This window comes from Triplophysa dalaica, chromosome 11 (genome assembly GCF_015846415.1).
Source record: "Triplophysa dalaica isolate WHDGS20190420 chromosome 11, ASM1584641v1, whole genome shotgun sequence".
NCBI classification, from domain to species: Eukaryota; Metazoa; Chordata; class Actinopteri; order Cypriniformes; family Nemacheilidae; genus Triplophysa; species Triplophysa dalaica.
In genome coordinates this window covers 21,836,603-21,856,408 of record NC_079552.1, presented here as the reverse complement: position 1 = coordinate 21,856,408, position 19,806 = coordinate 21,836,603, and the positions used below count along the sequence as shown (strand labels likewise).

Genomic DNA, 19,806 nt, shown 5'->3' with positions numbered 1-19,806 from the left:
CATTTTTGCAGAAAAATATCCTTAAACCACTAGACCAGTGTTATATATTGTGTTCAGTTGAGTACTTACAATATATCAGACGTTTCCCACTATTTGTAAATCCTGAGAAATGCGCCTGTCAATGGCGTCATATCAAAGTTATCAGAGACACTAGATGGAAAGCCTGTAACCTTCAGCGGAATGCAGGAGACTAGAGGCTGTTATATGATTGGCTGAGGTGCCTCATGATTTGTGTGACCCGTTACGCTTTCTCCAGACCTTGCATCTCCCTAATAACAGAGTCTCTGGTGTTGCCCTCGGTTTCTGCTTTTACTTCCATAGAAACCATGACAACATAGTATTACCTTGTAGCATCTATCCATCAACTATCTTGTTTTGCGCAGTCGTTATGTAGCACAATTATTCTTAACTGTTTCCAGATGGTACTGTTAACAAAGACATACGAGTTAACCAAATGACCCAAAAAGAGCTTGAGACAAGAAGATATACAGTAGTCGAGAGAGATCAAAGTAGGATCAATATCGGTGCGGCATTCCCTAAATGGAGAGAGCTGCATTACAAGTTTCAACTAGACAGACACGCTCATTTTGCATGTGTTTTACTAGACAGGTGAGCAACTGGCAAGATTCCTTTACTGACAGTAAACTTATGATTAAATATAAATGAATATATTTACTAAACAAGCAGTTATAGTTTTTCAATCATCTTACTGAATAGTAATAAATTAATTTGATAAATTACTCCTAATGTGTCTAATTCATTATAATGAAATAAAATTACGTCATTCATCTTGTTCATCATATGATGCATTGCACACGACTGCAATTTATAAACGAACACTTTCCTTTTCAGAATATCAGTAACTAACGGCAAGAAAGATTTTATCCCTTTTGTGATCAGATTTTCAAATGTTCAGTAATGGGTCAATGCCCACACCCAACAATACAACCACATGAGCGATAATACATCACTGTATGTGCCTCAGAAAAAAGAGAGAGCAAGAGAGAGGACATGAAGGGTTGTTTTTCATAAACACACACAGCTGGTGAATAAGAAAATATTTCACATACAAAACAAACCATATGCAAATATTAAATGTCAGCTACAACCCAATAACAAAGCCAAACAAAGCTCCATATGGACAACACGCCTGTGGGACTTTAGAGAAAGCCACTGTGCACACAGACTACACGCATTCAAGCTAACATTACAAATGTCAAATAAACACGTTCACACATACGCTTTGTTGTTTGTGCGTGTATTGTGTTTCTGTGTCTCACATCATATCATTGTTCTAGTGCTTGCTGATTATTTCTCCACAATAAAGCTAGAGATGGACATATGGCTCTATACTAAATTTGGTAAAAAAGAATATAAAGAATTCCAATTTTGAGGTGTCTACACAACACAACACTTCTATATTTTCCAATAAAGGCACCTGTTTACACTGAAAGGTCACGATAAGGTCATCCACAGGACATCAAACTGGTTTCAATGGACGGAGTACCATCAGCATCCCACACATATCAAACTCCACCCCCTCCCACCCACCCATTCATCACGATCACATGATTACAATGACATCACAGTACTGTACCTAGCAGCACCTGCAGGAATTCATATCACAAACAATCATAAACTTTCTTCCAAAGTTAGTCAACTCATGCTGTGTGCTTGTTCATGCAGGGCCAGTGAGAGATTAAAAGAAACGGTGCACGTGTTCCTAGGTCAAGAGCAAATTTAGTTGTCACCGTGCACAGGCAGGGGGCGCCAACTCTATCCTGTCCCACTAGCAGCCTGTCCTGCAGCCAGTCAGTCGCAGGCATGCAGCACAGGGCATGCACAGAGAACTAAAGCGCAGGCACAGGTCTTCACTTCCAACAGAGAGAAAGAAAGAGAGAGACAGAAGGAACGTTCATCTTTTTGAGTTGCCAGAGATACAAAACTCATCAATATCGCACCAGGTATATGCGAAAAAAAAGTGTGCTTCCAAAGTGATCTGGACAGTTTGAAGGCCCACTGAAATGCATACGCATTAATGTTATGTCCAATTAGGGCTTGTGTACTGAATGGCTCCTCCCCTTTCTAAAATAGCCAAAGTGATTAGTTTACCCTATAGTATGGAATCAACTAAGAAGCTAAAATGATGTCATAAAAATTTGTATTGGTGAAAGAGAGAGACTGTACGTTTTGAATGACTATACCTTCTAAATGGGAATTTTTTCTTAAAGGGATAGTTTCATCATTTAATAACTCTCATGCGGTTCAAAACCTGTATATGACTCTTTCTTATGTGGATCACACAGGGTATATTTTGTCTAATTGGCTATTTGTTCATACAATGGAAGTCAATGATGTCCGATGTTGTTTGGTTACCGACGTTCTTCAAAATATCTTCTTTGGTGTCATACAGGTTTGGAATAACATGATGGCGAACAAATGATGGTAGAACTTGGAATTAATTCCAATAAGGCTAGTCCGTAAACCTCCGATAGGCTCTATGCCATATTACATTGGACCTGAATGAAAGCAAGGCTGTGACTGAGTCTGCAGATTTTCAATTTGTCACGTTCATTGTTGTGTCTTAAATACATTGGTAATTAGAAGCAAGTATCCACCAATTATGTGTAAACACGTTTCATGCAAATGACATTCTGTGTGTCTACAGTATTAAGCCAACATGTACGGATGGATGACTAGTCTGATCCCCTCACTGTGCTGCATTATTCATGTGCATATGCATTTTCACATGCATGCACAGATGAACAGGCGCTCTTGCTTTATCTGTAGGTCAAACAAATGGAGAATCTCGATGCTCAATAATTCAACGTGGAGAGGCGACAGCTGGCTTTCCTCCACACTGTACAAAACAAGCCCTACTGCACATGTGCAAACAATAGACTTGGGTGCTGGTAATAAAGAGCGCGTGGGCAGAATCTTCTAGATCGATTGAGATTAATATGAAGTAACGTGCACAGGTAACGTCTTGTACAAGCGGTGTTTCGTTGAGTATGCACATACTGTAAGGCTGAGGCTCTAGCCTGACGGATCATGCACTGTGTGTGTGTGTGTGTTGGGGTGTGCCTTGTTTAACTATTGAGTGAAGATCAATACCGCACACTTACCACTTTTTACCTCATCCCTAAAGGTGATGAGCGTCATTTGTTAACTACAAATAAGACACTCCCTCATAGGTGGATTTACCTGAAAAGCAACATTTTGGTTCTATTAAAAATTGTGTTTATGCACATCATCACAGAACTGTTGTTTCAACCAATAGGGCGAGTTTGGGGCGGGGCTATTTGTTTTGTTATGAACAATAGCAGACTGGGGGAAAACCTGTTTGTCTTTGTCCTCACAGTTTTATTTGGTGTTGCTATTGGTGCAAAAAATTAACAGCCGATTTAAGACACGTTCAAGCATGTCAGCCATCCGCAGCAAAACAAACCCAAGAAGTTATGTGTTAAACGTGAATGCCTGGTGCGTATGACGAAACAGAAAAGACACTAGATGCCACGTCTGGCACAGAGACATCTGATCCAGGACGATATTCTCTCTAGTAGTACAAACTCTATCAGCTTCTCTGCTATGCTCTCTGTGAAAATGCACCGTCAGTAGAAAAGCAGTTTCACTTTTCCTCAATTCAAATCTCTTTTCTGCTGATCTCAAGTTCTCTTCCGCTCATCTGGCCGTGTCCGCAAGTTTTATTACCCATCCAGTGATTTTTAATGAAATTTAGAGCCATTTAATGCATTGTTTGGCCAGAGCTCCGCGCTCGGGATCTCCAGCGGACTTTCACTCTGACAACTCAAGAAGATTGAGAAAGCAGGAGAAGAAGACAGAGGAGAGGTCTAGAGAAGTTTTCAGTAGCTAAAGAAGCTAAATCACGCTTGTACACGCATACGCAGACCCATGCAGCTTGACACACGCCCCATACCTGCCAGAAGTCCTGCAGAGAGGGAGGGGCGCACAGAAAGGGGGAGAGGGTTCCAAGGGGGGATGGAGAGGTAAAGAGATGGCAGAAAAAAGAATGACGGGTTTCATTGGTTAGATGGGAGGCACGAAAGAGCCGAGAGCACAAATTAATAACAGTCAACACAACAACACGATGGTGTCACATCCCTAAAAAGTGAAAACAATAATGTAGGACATCTTGAGACCTGGAGGAACAATGAGTATGTGTGTTAAGTGAGACATAGAAAGGATGGAACATTGATATACAATTTATACATTTTCATACAAATACGGATTCAACATTCATATCAGAGCTGGGGAACTTAACCTACCTGACAAAAAGTGTAAGATGTTTTAAAAAGTGTCACTATTTTAATAATTCTATGTTTAATATTAATGTTATATTAATATCCCCTTAGACATAAGAAAAGCTAATATTTATAATATATATTTTTAAGAATCATCCCCAATCGTCATTATTTAATTGGGGGAAAATATCCTATTCTTACCACTAAAGCATTTATGAACAATATGAAAGTAGCTTTAATTTAATGTAATTCTAACATAAAGGGATAGTTCACCCGAAAATGAAAATTCATAATTCACTCACCCTCAAATCGTTCCAAAACAATATAGATGTCTTTTGTTCGGCTGAACACAAAGGAAGATATTTGGAAGAATGTCAGTAACTAAACCGATCTTATGCCCCATTTACTGCCAGAGTAGGGAAAATAAATACTATGGGAGTCAATGGGAGATGATATCTGTTTGATTACTGACATTTTTCCAAATATCTTCCTTTGTGTTTAGCGGAACAAAGACATTTATATAGGTTTGAAACAATCTGAGGGTGAGTTATTGATTTTTGGGTAAACTATCCCTTTAATGTAATGTAATTCTACTTTTTAATGGTACACATTGTTTCAAAGCAGCATTATATTAAAAAAAGCTTTAATTAACTTACCAAATAGTTTACTTTAATAGCTTACCTTACAACCCCTCAGTGAGCAGCCAAATCTCTTATTAACATCTTTCATTGCATTTAATTTACTCGGATTTAAAGTCTATGCATTGCAGTATTTCTACTGCCATTAATTTAATTTACATACGTTTTACAGTAATGATAATCTAATTAAACCCACCACTGAGAATAATGAAAAGTAAAAAGTCTGCGCACATTACATTTAACAAGTTTTAGGTGGAAAAAGTGCCTTATTGATATGAAAATATGCCACAATGAAAAATTGCATGTTACTTGTATATTAACTACATTTAATGAGTAAGTTGTCTCGTGAAACATTTCAAATAAGCTTCCCCAAAACTGAATGTCAAAAAGCAGAAAAACACCCGTGCACATTAAAAGTGGACAGAAGTGAGCGCACAAACTTCCTTTTCTCACACACAACCAGATTTAGCTGTGAAAATCACACTTGCAAAGCACCAGCTGCGATGACCTGCAAATGAATGTTGATGTATGATAAACACGAAGGTTAAAAGTGATGATGTGTTCACATTCTCACAACACAAAACAATTACACACCAGTGTTTATTAGCAAAGCACACTCGTGTGCTTAAAATACTCTTCCTGGAATTATTTCATAAAATCTAGACTTTAGTGGCTAATGGCGACGAGGAAGAAGAGAGAACGGTTAAGATGGTCCCAACAGTCCTGCCGGGAGACAGTATACTGTAGAGTAATCCAAGAGCAAAATCAGATGGAATAGAAAAGGAGAAATATAGAAATGTTTTCCACATCCTTCTGGCTGAGAACCTTCAGATAAAACAAACAGAGAAGTGTAAATAAACTAGAAGGAAAATTGAAAGCGGGAGAGGGTGTATATCACACAACATGGAGGATTTAATGGGGAAATAACACAAAGGATGTAGTAAGGGTTGGGCGCTATGACTAAGAATCTGTTTCATGTTACGAGAAATTTAACGGTAATAATCAAAATCACAGTACCACAGATATTGTGTAAAAATAAGCTCAGGATATTGTTATCTGTGCACTCAATCTGTCTGGTTTCCTCACGTGAAGCATCTCACTTGGTCAAAAATGCAAAGCGATGCACGCGAGTTAGCCACAGCCACAAATTGACGCTAAGGTGTGTACCATTATACCGCCCAACCCTCGAATGTAGTGCTACATTCAGATAGGCACTGTAGGGTGACTACTGGGGAAGTAGGCAAAAAGCCTCTTACATACAAATACATTTTTTTCAGCGAGCAGCCAATTATATTTCTAATATTTCACTCAATTAAAGTACATTTTTCGCCAAAATCTAACTTCTGGCTCAACCAATGGCGCTCTGGCAGGACTTGTTGGAAACAATACATTTGTGCAGTTCCGCGTCATTTGGCGTTATTTTGGAGCAAGTGTCCAACCCTGAATGTATTAAACCACCAAATCTTTTTTACCTGGTTCGATTAGCTGTTGGATTTTAACCCTGAGAAACTGAAGAATGTTTCAGCTTCTGGCCAGAGGCTGATTTACGGTGTGGTGTGTTCAACCAACTCATTCCTATTAATGTATTAAATAGTCCCATAAAGTGTGTAGAAACAGCACAAACACAGATTAGGTGACCAACCTAATACAAAGATCAGTCATATGTTCAAGGTACACCTGTACTTTATATTAGAGGTCTTCACGGGTCCACTTAGATCCGAAAACCCGAGGTCCGACCCAAGAACTGGCGGGTTCAGATTTAAAAGATTCACGGGTGCCTCGGACCCTGGTCGGGTATAATATCAGTGTCTTTGTGTCTCGGGTAATTTAAAATAAATATGTTTTTGCTGAAAAGACCCGAGAAGACCCAAACCGGCCCATCCATAAAAAGTGCGTCCCTGGTGTGTGCGTGCAGTTGCCATTGCCAACCTCCTCTTGCGACATCATGTGGCTGGATGGTAGACTAATTTACGTGAGCCAGACCTGTCAATCAAGAAAACTGGATCAAGCTGCGTCATACTGTTTTGAGTTTTCTGTTACACCATTTGCCAGAGTTGCCGATTCCATCAAGAGGAGCAACAATTTATTGACCTGTCAGTTTCATTTTTATTGACTTTTTTCATATCCACTGGTTCCAACTGAAAGACGAATTCTGAAATCCAAACACTACTAAGCGTAAATGAAATGACATTAAATGGAGCAGCGAGCCGAACTGGTTAGCAGGCCACTGGGATATGTTTCTGTAACCTATACCTCGAATGGTCAGGCTAGTGAGTGAGGGGGCTGCAGACACACATACATCAAAGACGTTTACATTCGGGTCCAGCTGGGTCGGACCCGGGTCATACTTTACTGGGCTGTCTCGAATCGGGTCTTTCTTTAAAAAAAAATGTATGCACATCGGGTTCGGGTAAAAAGTGTTCATTTTGGGTCAGGTGAAGATCTTTGGACCAGAGAAGACTTCTACTTTACATGCACAAGGATCATTTGAAATATCCGGCTGACAGCATCTGATCTGCATGAACTTCCATTCTAAAAACAGATCTCCGTTTAACTGGGGTCTCTGAGAAACTTGGGGTCTTTGAGACCTCAGCTAAAACACAGGGGTAGAAAACTGTAGGTTCACTCAAAATTGTAAATTCTGTCATCATTTTCTCACGTTCGAGTTCCAAATCTGTATAAATGTCTTTGTTCTGATCCACACAGAGAAAGATATTTGGAAGAATGCTTATAACCAGATAGATTTTGCCCCCCATTGACTAACATAGTAGTAAAAAGTACAATGGTAGTCAAAAGTGCCCCAGAACTGTTGGCTTCCCTACATTCTTCAAAATATTTTCTTTTGTGTTCAACAGAATAATAAAAATGATAGAGTAATTTTTTCTACAATGGGAGTCAATGGGGGCAAAATCTGTCTTGTTATAAGCATTCTTCCAAATATATTTCTCTGTATTCATAAGAACAAAGATAATTATAAAGAGTTGTAACAACTCGAATGCGAGTAAATGATGAGAGGAATTACATTTTTGGGTGAAGTATCCCTTTAATTGCAAAAAAAAAAACATAAACAATGGCTATAAATATCGGCAGAAACTGCAAGCTGTCATCTGCCATTCAAAAAGCCACATATTTTAAAATGGAAATGGAAAAAAAAAAGTTTAGTGAAGCAAGGACAGACATGTTTAAAGATCCCCCCGGCGGGGGAGTATTTTAAAACGGTAACCTAGAGACATGTTAAGAACAAAGAGCAGAGATGATACTGCAAGGCAAGAGTTGGCACATGACAGAAAATACAGAACACAAAAGGACAGCTGTCCCTGATGAGGTCATTTGCAAAACCGTTTAAGAGCACAAAGAGTTTTCCTGATCAACTGTAAAAGAGAGAACGTCTTAAAATGAGCTCAGAAGAATCTACAGTGGACGAGATTCTGTGGAGAGAGACTTTATGATGACTGAATAACAACAAATGGCTCCATCCTGCGTCATTCTATCGAGCTGCACAATGGCAGAGTAAAATTCATTCCCACTCACTCGCCCACATCTCAGTGCTTACCTTTCCATCATAGCGTTTCACCACAAACTGATCCAGACCAAGGTCTGTGAGGATGGAGAGAGGGAGAGAGAGAGAGAGAGAGAGAGAGTGAGAGAGAGAGAGAGAGAGAGAGAGAGAGAAGGTCAAACACAATGGCTAACAAACAAAAATACTTTACTAACAATCAAATATTTAATAACATTCACAATTGACTTTTCTCTCACGCCACCCTGGATGAATTTTTTTATCGATCCAGTCACTATGCATTATGGGATTGCCATCTCAACAACAGAAAAACATTTCATGCTGCCTTGAAATTCTGTCAAATAAAGATGAAAACTGGGAACATTTGCCTTAGGTTTGCATTTATGATGTCTTAAATGACGATCTGCGTAAAGTTTTGAATCAGAGTTTTTTATCACACATAAATAGGCCTATTTGTGAATGCATCTCACTTGTGACTTTAGCATTTAGACGTCCTTACAGGAACTAGGCCATTACTGACGTGTTCGAGTGATTAATATAAGCTATTACACCCTCATTTCCATTTTAGAGAGTGCCCAAATAAATGCCAGAATCATTGAGCATCCAGTCGTTCCAACATTAATCTTGTCTAACAACAGAGGGCTTAGTTTAATATTAAGGGTCAGTGGGCTGAATTAAGCCGAACGGAATCTGTGTCTGATCTGCGGTCAGATTCGCTCTGTACTTTCCTCTTTAGTTTCTAAAAGATTGAAGGGCACGTTGACCCCTAACTAGATTCTTAAAATAGCTGGTATATGGGTTCAGAATATGAAATTCAAAAACAGCTTACTGGTAGCTTCATGCTAATGCTCATAGCATAATTGAAATACATTAAGTTAGGAAAAATAAAAACAATACTTTTCATGTACTAAGAATGAGGTAATGAAAATAAATTTGGAGACATTTTCCAGAAACACTGGTTTGGACAATCAGATAGAAGAGTCAGGCTGACTCCCACTTTCCACTTCACGTGACATGAACTGCTTTTGAGCCGAGCGTATCTCTCCAATTCTGCCGCTGAAACGAGGATGAATTATGGAACAGCTTTCCTCGCAGCTAGATGAATAATAAATTTTATGTTCACTTCCCTTCTCTTTCTCCCTAAAGGGAAGCCAGACTCTTTAAAGTTATTTAACTGCCATCACAGGCCTTGGTAGCAAGCTGTGTGTGTCCTGCCATCCCATCCACAAATGCAAAATTAAAAGCCTAATTTCTTCAAAATAACAGTGAAGATACTGTGTTCCTACAATGAATGATACTACAAATGAATGACACAACACATCTAAACAACAGTAAGTGGTATTCTTTAAACCACAGCAGTGCTTTGTGATGAATTTATGAAAATTCCCATGTTACTGCACACCTCATATAGCCTAAAAGCTCCTTCAGAAAACAATTATTTATTCACTATTGTTTGAGTTTGTCACCCAGAGGCCAATGAAGAATACAGAAGAACTCTTTATTCAAGCTCAACCAGCCAGTAAAGTCTTATAAAGCCATTCGGCTAGGACGAGAGCCCATGAATTGGCATCCAACTCATGCCATTTTCTACTCAGTTTTTGCTGAACTCACTTCGTGTCTGCAGTCCAATACACAAACTCTGAGAGAGTACTATTTATCATCTTTGTGTAGTCTCCAAACGTTTGTTATTCATTTTAAAGCATATAATGATGAAATACTTGCTGCATAATAGTGCATGAGTAACAAGGGTCATTTTTTAAATGTGTTTATGGTGCTTTTTAATCATTATAAATCTTGACATCCAAGTCTCTATTCGCAGTACACTTGTACATTTCATTGTAAGGAAAAGATGAGCCCATTTGTCAAGTTGAACTATTGCGTTATGGAGAAATAAGATCATTCATATTCTGCAGATGCTTTTATCCAAAGTGACTAAAAGTGAATTCAGGGTACATTTTCTCAGTATGTGCGTTTTCTCATAATCAAATCAATACACTTTGAGCTTTAGCAATTTAAAGTTTAAAGTTTTTAAAAGCAAAAAATAACACACAATATAAGGCAGGTAAAATGACAGATAAGGGGAGACTGACTAGAGAGACAGGTTTTCATTAGGTGTCAATTTGGTATTACTTCAAACTATGTAAATCATTCAGAAAAAGCAAGTATGACGGATCAACCCTATGCCCTTCACTAAACACAACCGCACCGAGGTGAAGCAAAAACATATGAATACAATCGTAAATATTCATGTAAATCTGCCACCAATGAGGTATATGCACACGGAGCGATTACGTCCTTCCGCTTAAATCTATGCCACTTCTGTTACATCCGGCGCCATAGGGAACAATGGTGTTTCTCTTCAGGATGCACATAGGATTACGGTCAACAACGTGAGTCTAATTATTCAAACACTTCGCCATACATAGACAACCAAAAAAGAGAAGCACTTCAGGCTGTCTGTTTCAAGGTACATGAACAAATAAGAAAAAAGCGAAGTGAACTTTTGCACTTACTAGAGCCATGATCACAGAGGCACTTAACAATGCTCACCCGTAGTGCAGTCGGTTCGCCGAATTTGATAAGTTTTCTTACTAAACACATCCTTATCACTTGGTGAAAATCCCCTTAGGGCTACAAGAGCGGAAGTGACCTAGCTGGCAGCGATTTTAGCGGAAGTACGTCACCGTCCCGTGTGCATATATCGTATTTGCTTTGTTGAAAGGGCTCAGGATAGATCTCAGGTGTGCTGAGGTGGGCAGTATGTATTCACAGCCGGTCATCTCCACTATTCCTTTATTTAGACTTCAACAAAAGAAGATAAGAGTTCCTTATTAAAAAGAAGGATATGCCAGAACATTGTGCGATTCTAGTAAAAATACGCCCCCAAAGTCCTTATTTAGTGGGTCTTTTCTAATATCCACTGTGCTGTAATAGCGTCCATTTTTCTTTACATGGTCTTCCTGACAGCGCTTGTGCTAATGGCAAATCTAAATTTACAGCATTACAGAAAACCACAGCACAAGGTGATTTCCCCAACCAATCAAAGCATTGACTTTAAATCTTCATCTAAACAAAAATGAAAACGATTGGTTGATAGTAATGTTGTTCCAGGCGCTTCCTCAAAGGACACACCAAAAGGAAGTTTGTACCCTTCAAACTTTAATGATCTGTCTACAGAAATGATATTACAGGACCAGCAAAAGCTCTTTTCTGTACTTGTGTTATTCACACAGTTGTGTAATTCATACAAAAATGTGTTACCTTATTGATGTGCGTTATCAAGTTCATCATGTAAATTATTAAAATGCACTATTTAAAACACTATTTAGTGGGTACTTGTGCAAAATTGAACTTAAAGCGTGTATGCTTTCACAATTTTACTACCATCATCTCTAAACATACAACAGCTGCTTTTCTGAATCACTGCCCCAGTGGATTTAATGGATTTAGACAAAACCTTCCTTTAACCAACGCAATGTCTAAATATACAGAATTCCCAGGTTCAACAAACTGAGGCTTAAACACTCATTTGTATACCAAGAAATATGTTTGGTTGAGTTGAACAAGATATCCAAGCAAAAATCTAATTTTTAAGATGTGACTGTAATGGAAAAATTTGTGATGGTGTGAAGGTTTGGTACATGTTGTTTATGTATGGTAATGTACTGTTAAGATTGTTTGGTGTATGTTTATGTTTCTGTAGATGTCGACGGTTTTGTCATGCAAGGGAAATTTCAGAGTCGTCTTACAATAGAGTATATTATCATATCATATATCATGCCAAGGGTTTAAAGGAGGATAAAATTGTAACAAGAGCTTGAATTTCATATGACAGCGGCACCTGTCTGTAGCTGAACATGATTCTTCACTAAGGCCGTGTTCACACTTGACTTCTTTTTTGACAATAAAAAGTTGACAATGGCACTTTTTTAGTTCAAAAAAACGCTTTCAGCATTGTGGTTACAAATAGCAGCCGGCAATGTTCACAGATAGCATTTGTCCACGATGGCAGCTTAGAAAGACAGGCTTCATAGGCAGCATAACGGAAGTCTATTTGAATTATATACAGAGAGCGTCTTTGCAATTACCAATCACATAATTAGAGACTACTTTCTCTACTAATTTCTCGCTGGAAATGCAATCAGAAGTTGAAAATGAAATGTACATTTACACAAAACTATGCTCCAACTGGCGTTTCGGCCACCGTTATTTTTTTTAGCTTGAGCCTTCTCGACCAATCACGTTCCTCGCATGTTGTTACGGAAACGACAGGTCTTTGTCATTGGTTAGCTGTGAAAAAGGTGCTTGGAGTTGAACTTTTTCAACCTCAAAAGAAACTCTGAGCTGGCGTTTAAAAAAGCGTTCTGAACTTTTTTGAAAACATTGTTTACTCCATAGGATTATAATGTAAAACAGACGTTAGTAGCTTTAAAGAAGAAGTCAAGTGTGAACACGGCCTAATGTGTTAGACACATGACGTACAGTAATCACATATCACGGCTTAAACGCACACAGGAACGGACTCACAGACTCAGAAGTCATTCAGCTAGAGCTAGAGGCCAGTGGCTATGAGTGTATTTATGTGCGTGCCAAGCTCGCAGCTATTTACAGATATAGAAACAAGGCCCAGCAGGAACTGATATGTGTTTGTGTTTATGAGTGTGTGTTAGATACAGGGTTGTGTGCCAATCAGAACTGAACTGAGAATCCTATGCCATACGAGAAAATCTAAATCTGTTTGGTAGTTAAGCATTGAACTTATTTGGAAAACATGTCTACTTTAGAAAAATGTGCTTTGTACAGGAGTAAAAAACAAGCAGATAATTATTTAAAGGTCTCCTCATACAACCACTTTCAACAAGTTGGTATGATTTATTAGGGTATTCATGAAATGTCTGGAACATATTTAGCTTAAAAAAACTCAATGGCTACAGTTGTGTTCAAAATTATTCAACCCCCACTGAAATTGATTGTTTTGGTCGGTTTGACATTGATTATGATCATTCAGTCATCCTGCTTACAATTAAATCAAAGAGGCACGTGTAGGTCAGACAAATATAACATAACATTTATAATGAAATAACCTCAAATGTCTTTTCTGAGCTCACATCATTATCAGTTTTATTCAACCCCCAAGTGACATTCAATCTTAGTACTTAGTACAACATCCTTTTATAGTTATAACAGCTTTTAAACGTGAAGCATAGCTTGACACAAGTGTCTTGCAGCGATCTACGGGTATCTTCGCCCATTCATCATGGGCAAAAGCCTCCAGTTCAGTCACATTCTTAGGCTTGCGCACTGCAACTGCTTTCTTTAAGTCCCACCAGAGGTTCTCAATCGGATTTAAGTCTGGTGACTGCGATGGCCATTTCAAAATGTTCCAGCCTCCGATCTGTAACCATGCTCTAGTGGACTTGGTGGTATGCTTGGGATCATTGTCCTGTTGAAAGGTCCAACGTCTTTCAAGCCTCAGGTTTGTGACGGACTGCATCAGATTGTCATCCAATATCTCCTGGTACTGAAGAGAATTCATGGTACCTTGCACACGCTGAAGCTTCCCAGTACCTGCAGAAGCAAAACCGCCCCAAAGCATGATTGACCCCCGCCATGCTTCACAGTAGGCAAGGTGTTCTTTCCTTGTTCTTCCTCCTCCAAACATAGCGTTGATCCATGGGCCCAAACAGTTCTAATTTTGATTCATCAGTCCACAGAACACTATCCCAAAACTTCTGTGGTTTGTCCACATGACTTTTGGCATACTGCAGTCGACTCTTCTTATTCTTTGGAGACAGCAAGGGGGTGCGCCTGGGAGTTCTGGCATGGAGTCCTTCATTACGCAGGGTGCGCCGTATTGTCTGAGCAGAAACTTCAGTACCCACATCTGACAAATCTTTTCTCAGTTCCTCAGCAGTCACACGGGGACTTTTCTCCACTCTACGCTTCAGGTAGCGCACAGCAGTCGAAGTCAGCATCTTCTTTCTGCCACGACCAGACAGCGTTTCAACAGTGCCCTTTTCCTTGAATTTGCGAATGATGCTTCCTATGGTGTCTCTTGGTATGTTTAACATCTTTGCAATCTTCTTATAGCCATTGCCCTTCCTGTGAAGTGTAATCACCTGTTCTCTTGTCTTCCTGGACCATTCTCTTGACCTCACCATGTTTGTAACCACACCAGTAAATGTCTAGAAGGAGCTGAGTATCACAGTCATTTTAAAGCTGCCTAATTGGTGCTTATTGGGCTTTATTGTTGCTCCCTGATATCCACAGGTGTTTTCAATACCTGATTGAAAACACTTCATTGAACATCTGTTCTTCAGAGTGGTAGTCTTTAAGGGGTTGAATAATTATGTCAATGAAGAATTCACAAAATAAACATTTACTACTGTATTACAAAACTAATTGATGTCATTTTAGTTGCATATGGTTCCTTAAGAAGTCCTTGTAGGATTTCATTCTGAATACAATTACAAATGTACACTAAATTCCCTAAAACCATTTACAGCATTGGGGGTTGAATAATTTTGAACACAACTGTATGTAAACAAAACCCTGGTGCCTCGTCAAAAACAGCTCTGCTCACAGTAACCCGCTTTTGTGCATGTGTCTTTAAATGATAATGAGTTACAGCGCACCCCACCCCTCTTCTGTCCGGCTTTTCAACATACCCGTAGTATTGCTATGGCAATTGTGACGAGCAGGCTAAGGGCCAATCAGCGTCGTCATGGAAACCAAGCAATTACGCCATACCTGTTGCACGTCGTCAGCAGCTGAGGTGCATCAAGGGCACGCTTTATAAGCAGCAGAGGAACAGGAAGAAAGGGGGACTTGTTATCCTGAGAACCTCTTGATGACTAACCGTGTGCATGTTTCTTTGCTACAGAATCCAGCGGCTGAAGACGAGCAGACTCTCTTGCACGATTGCCCACTCACGGATCACTCTGCACGCACGGGACTTCCACGGACCACACCACGGACGGAGATAGGAGCTAATTCCCTTTTGTTCACCTGCTTCACCAAATTCACGTTTGTCACTTTCAATAAATCTCCCTCCGGGACGTGTAAAATTACAGTACTGTGTCTGTTGTGCTTTCTGCCCGTCACAGTTGGTGGAGAATGCGGGCATAGCACAGCACAGCTGTTAATTTCATCTGATATTTGTCCTCAGGAAAATCTCTCTCTCTCTCTCCATTTTGTCTACGGGAGACAGCAACCAGTGAGATGGAAGAGCTTATCCGGCGCCTCACGGAAATATCTGCCCGACAGATGCAGGTATCCGAGCAGATGAGTCACCGACAGGAGAGATTGGAACAAATTCTCGAAGCCATGACTAGCGCCTCGTCCCAAATTCCGCTCCCGGAAGCCAGAGGTACCGCCCACCGCCATTTGACCAAGCTGACGGAGCTGGACAGCGTGGACGCTTTCCTACATACCTTTGAAGTGATAGCAACGCGGGAAGCCTGGGATAAGCGTGAGTGGGCACGGATCCTGGCACCCTTCCTGACGGGAGAAGCCCAGCAGGCCTACTATGCTCTCCAGCCGCCACAGAATGACGACTACGAAAGTCTGAAGGCTGAAATCCTTGCCCGGGTGGGTTTATCACCAATAGCAGCCGCTCAACAATTTCATCAATGGGCGTATGATGAGCGCCGTCCAGTCCGGATCCAAGCAGCGCAGTTAGCACGATTGGGGAACCTCTGGCTGATGGCGGAGGAACCTACGGCAGCACAGGTGGCTGAAAAAATCATCATAGACCGGCTGCTGCGAGCCCTGCCACGCCGTTTCAGGCGATCCGTAGGCATGCGGAATCCCAGCTCCCTCAGAGACCTGGTCGAGGCCGTGGAATTGGCGGATGCAACGCTTGCCCGGGATGGAGGAGAGAGAGCGGTAGGCACACCCCGGAGGGGGGTTCAGGAATGGCGACTGCAGGAGGGTACCTCACGGCCCGGCAACAGACCCCCAGCCCCTACTCCACAGGATGAGCCCATGCCCACCGAGGCGCCGTCTCCAGCACCAAGGGCCTGGTTAGCAGGGTGTAGTGCACACCAAAAGTTTCCTTCCGGGGCTCCGGAACGGATGGTGCGGGTCGATGGGAAATCGATGAAAGCCGTCCTCGATTCTGGCAGCTAGGTGACTCTACTCCGCGCCGACGTCCTACCCCCAGAGAAAGAGAAGACCTCTTGGCTACCCATAACCTGTGTCCACGGGGAGACCCGAGACGTCTGGAGTTGCCTAGTCGAGATCGCCGCCAAACCTGGATCATGGCCGATAGAGGTGGGAGTCATCAAGGACTTACCGGTCCAGGTGTTGCTAGGCAGAGATTGGCCAGGATTCGACCAGCTCCTCGCTATGGCGGTGCAACCCGGCCCCAGGAAACCTAGTTATCCCCAACGTCGACGTGCACCGAGACCGAGACCGAGTCCGGAAGTAACCCAGGAGGTGAGTCGGGACCTCCGCCCTCTAACCCATTTGTTGATCTGTTTAAAGGTATAACGGAAGGAGGATCATTTGGGAAAGAACAAAGAGAAGATGACCGACTCCGACACTGCTGGAACCAGGTACGAGTGGTAGATGAGGAAATACGGATCCCGGCTCCTCATCCGACCCCATATTTCAGAATTGACAAGGGTCTGTTGTACTGTGTCGCCCAGAGACGGGGGGAGGAGAAAACCTTACTGGTGGTACCAAAGAGCAAGACTGGCATCATCATGGAGTTAGCACATGTGCATCCGATGGCAGGACACTTAGGCGCCACCAACACTGCCCAGCGCATACGCAACCGTTTCCATTGGCCTGGACTGGAAACAGAAGTGAAGAGGTTTTGCCAAAGTTGTCCGACATGCCAAAAGACGTCCCCACACCGACCCCCCCCCAGCCCTCTCATCCCATTACCCATCATAGAGGTACCCTTCTCACGGATTGGTCTGGATTTGGTGGGGCCACTGCCGAGGTCTGCCCGTGGCCATGAACATATCCTGGTGATAGTAGATTATGCCACCCGGTATCCAGAAGCTGTACCCCTCCGGAAAGCTACAACTAAGGCCATCGCGAAGGAAATGTTCATGCTGTTTAGCCGAGTGGGAATCCCGTCTGAAATTTTGACGGACCAGGGGACACCGTTCATGAACGGGGACACCGTTCATGATGGCTGACCTCTGTCACCTCTTGAAGGTAAAACATCTCCGCACGTCAGTGTACCACCCCCAGACGGATGGCCTGGTGGAAAGGTTTAACCAAACATTGAAGAGGATGCTGCGGCGAGTGGTGGCAGAGGATGGGCGCGACTGGGACCTAATGCTCCCGTATGTCCTGTTTGGGGTCAGAGAGGTACCCCAGGCATCAACAGGTTTCACCCCGTTTGAACTGTTGTTCGGTCGGCAGCCACGAGGGTTGTTAGACGTAGCTAGAGATGCTTGGGAACAACAGCCAGCCCCACACAGAAGCGTGATCGAGCACGTCCAACACATGAGGGATCGAATCGACCGGGTGATGCCCCTCGTAAGGGAGCACCTCGTAGAGGCCCAGCGCGCCCAGAAAAGGTTATATGACCGGCCCGCCCAACCCAGAGAATTCCAACCCGGAGATCGAGTGCTTATTCTGACCCCTACATCAACTTCCAAGTTCCTAGCATCCTGGAGAGGACCATGCACCATCCTGGAGAAGGTGGGGCCGGTCACATACCGGGTCCGTCAGCCGGGACGAAGAAAAGAAGAACAGCTGTACCACATAAACCTCCTTAAAAGATGGATTGCTCCGCCCCCCCAGATGGCCGCCTTCGCAGCGACAGAGGCCCCGGTGGTACACATGGGAGAACAGCTGTCTCCCACACAAAAGACCGAGCTGAATACCCTGGTACGTCAGTTCTCAGATGTGTTTCAGGAACGGCCCGGGCAGACCCATGTCATTCAACACGAGGTACGAACACCTCCAGGAGTACTCGTCAGGCAGCGGCCCTATCGAATCCCAGAAGCTCGTCGGCTGGCTATTGAGGAGGAAGTGACCAGGATGAAAGAACTGAAGGTGATTGAACCGTCGTGTAGCCCGTGGTCTAGCCCCATTGTCATGGTCCCAAAGCCCGACGGGTCACTCCGGTTCTGCAATGACTTCCGGCGCCTCAATGAGGTTTCCAGTTTTGATAGCTATCCTATGCCCCGGGTGGATGAACTGCTGGACCGTTTGGGTAAAGCGCGCTTTATATCCACATTAGATCTTACCAAGGGCTATTGGCAGGTGCCCTTGTCACCAGAGTCAAGGGAAAAGACGGCCTTTAGCACTCCGTCAGGTCACTGGCAGTACACAGTGCTGCCGTTTGGGCTACACGGGGCACCTGCCACGTTCCAAAGAATGATGGATATTTTGCTGCGGCCCCATCAAGAATACGCTGCTGCGTACATTGATGACCTGGTCATCCATTCGGGGTGTTGGGAGGAACACTTATTGAGGCTCCGGAAGGTCTTGCTGGAGCTTAGACGAGCGGGGCTGACCGCAAACCCAAGGAAGTGTCACCTGGGTCTAGCCGAGGCACAGTATCTTGGATTTCGAGTTGGACGCGGAATGATCCAACCTCAACCCAAGAAAGTAGAGGCCGTCCAGAAGGCACCCAGGCCCACGACGAAGACCCAGGTACGTGCCTTCCTTGGGTTGGCGGGCTACTATCGATGCTTCATCCCTGCTTTCTCTACTATAGCCAGTTCCCTGACCGACCTTACCAAAAAGGGGCAGCCGGAGAAAGTACAATGGACCAAAGAGGCGGAAAGTTCATTCCAGACCCTGAAGCAAGCGCTATCGTCCTCACCAGTTCTGCATGCACCGGACTTCGGCTCCCCCTTCACCTTGCAGACGGATGCCTCTGATACTGGAATAGGAGCCGTCCTCTCACAGACCAAGGATGGTGAGGAGCATCCAGTAGTGTATATAAGCAGGAAGCTTACTCCCGCAGAGACTCGGTATGCTACCGTTGAAAAGGAGGCCCTCGCTATTAAGTGGGCAGTCCTGGAGCTGAGGTACCACCTGCTAGGCCGAAAGTTTACGTTTGTCACTGATCATGCACCGTTGGTGTGGATGTCCAAGGCCAAGGATACGAATGCTCGAGTGACCAGATGGTTCCTTGCGCTCCAGGACTTCCATTTTGAAATCCAACACCGGGCGGGGGCCTCACACGGAAATGCAGATGGATTGTCTAGGATGTGGTCAGGTTTGGTGGTAAGGTCAGGGACATTCTCCCCCCAAAACCCTTGGGACCCTCATAGGAGGAGAAGGGGTACCAGGTCGACGCTTAGGGGGGGGGGAGTGTGACGAGCAGGCTAAGGGCCAATCAGCGTCGTCATGGAAACCAAGCAATTACGCCATACCTGTTGCACGTCGTCAGCAGCTGAGGTGCATCAAGGGC

At 42.9% G+C, this 19,806-nt stretch overlaps 1 protein-coding gene across 1 annotated transcript in view; it reads right to left on the bottom strand.

The window, feature by feature from the left end:
* LOC130431863 (calcium uptake protein 1, mitochondrial-like) overlaps positions 1-19,806 on the bottom strand; it is a 56,756-nt gene that overhangs the window by 15,953 nt on the left and 20,997 nt on the right. Inside the window, exon 5 of the mRNA XM_056761083.1 lies at positions 8,454-8,497. Within this exon, the coding sequence (XP_056617061.1) occupies positions 8,454-8,497 (44 nt within the window). The remainder of the gene's footprint in view (positions 1-8,453; positions 8,498-19,806) is intronic.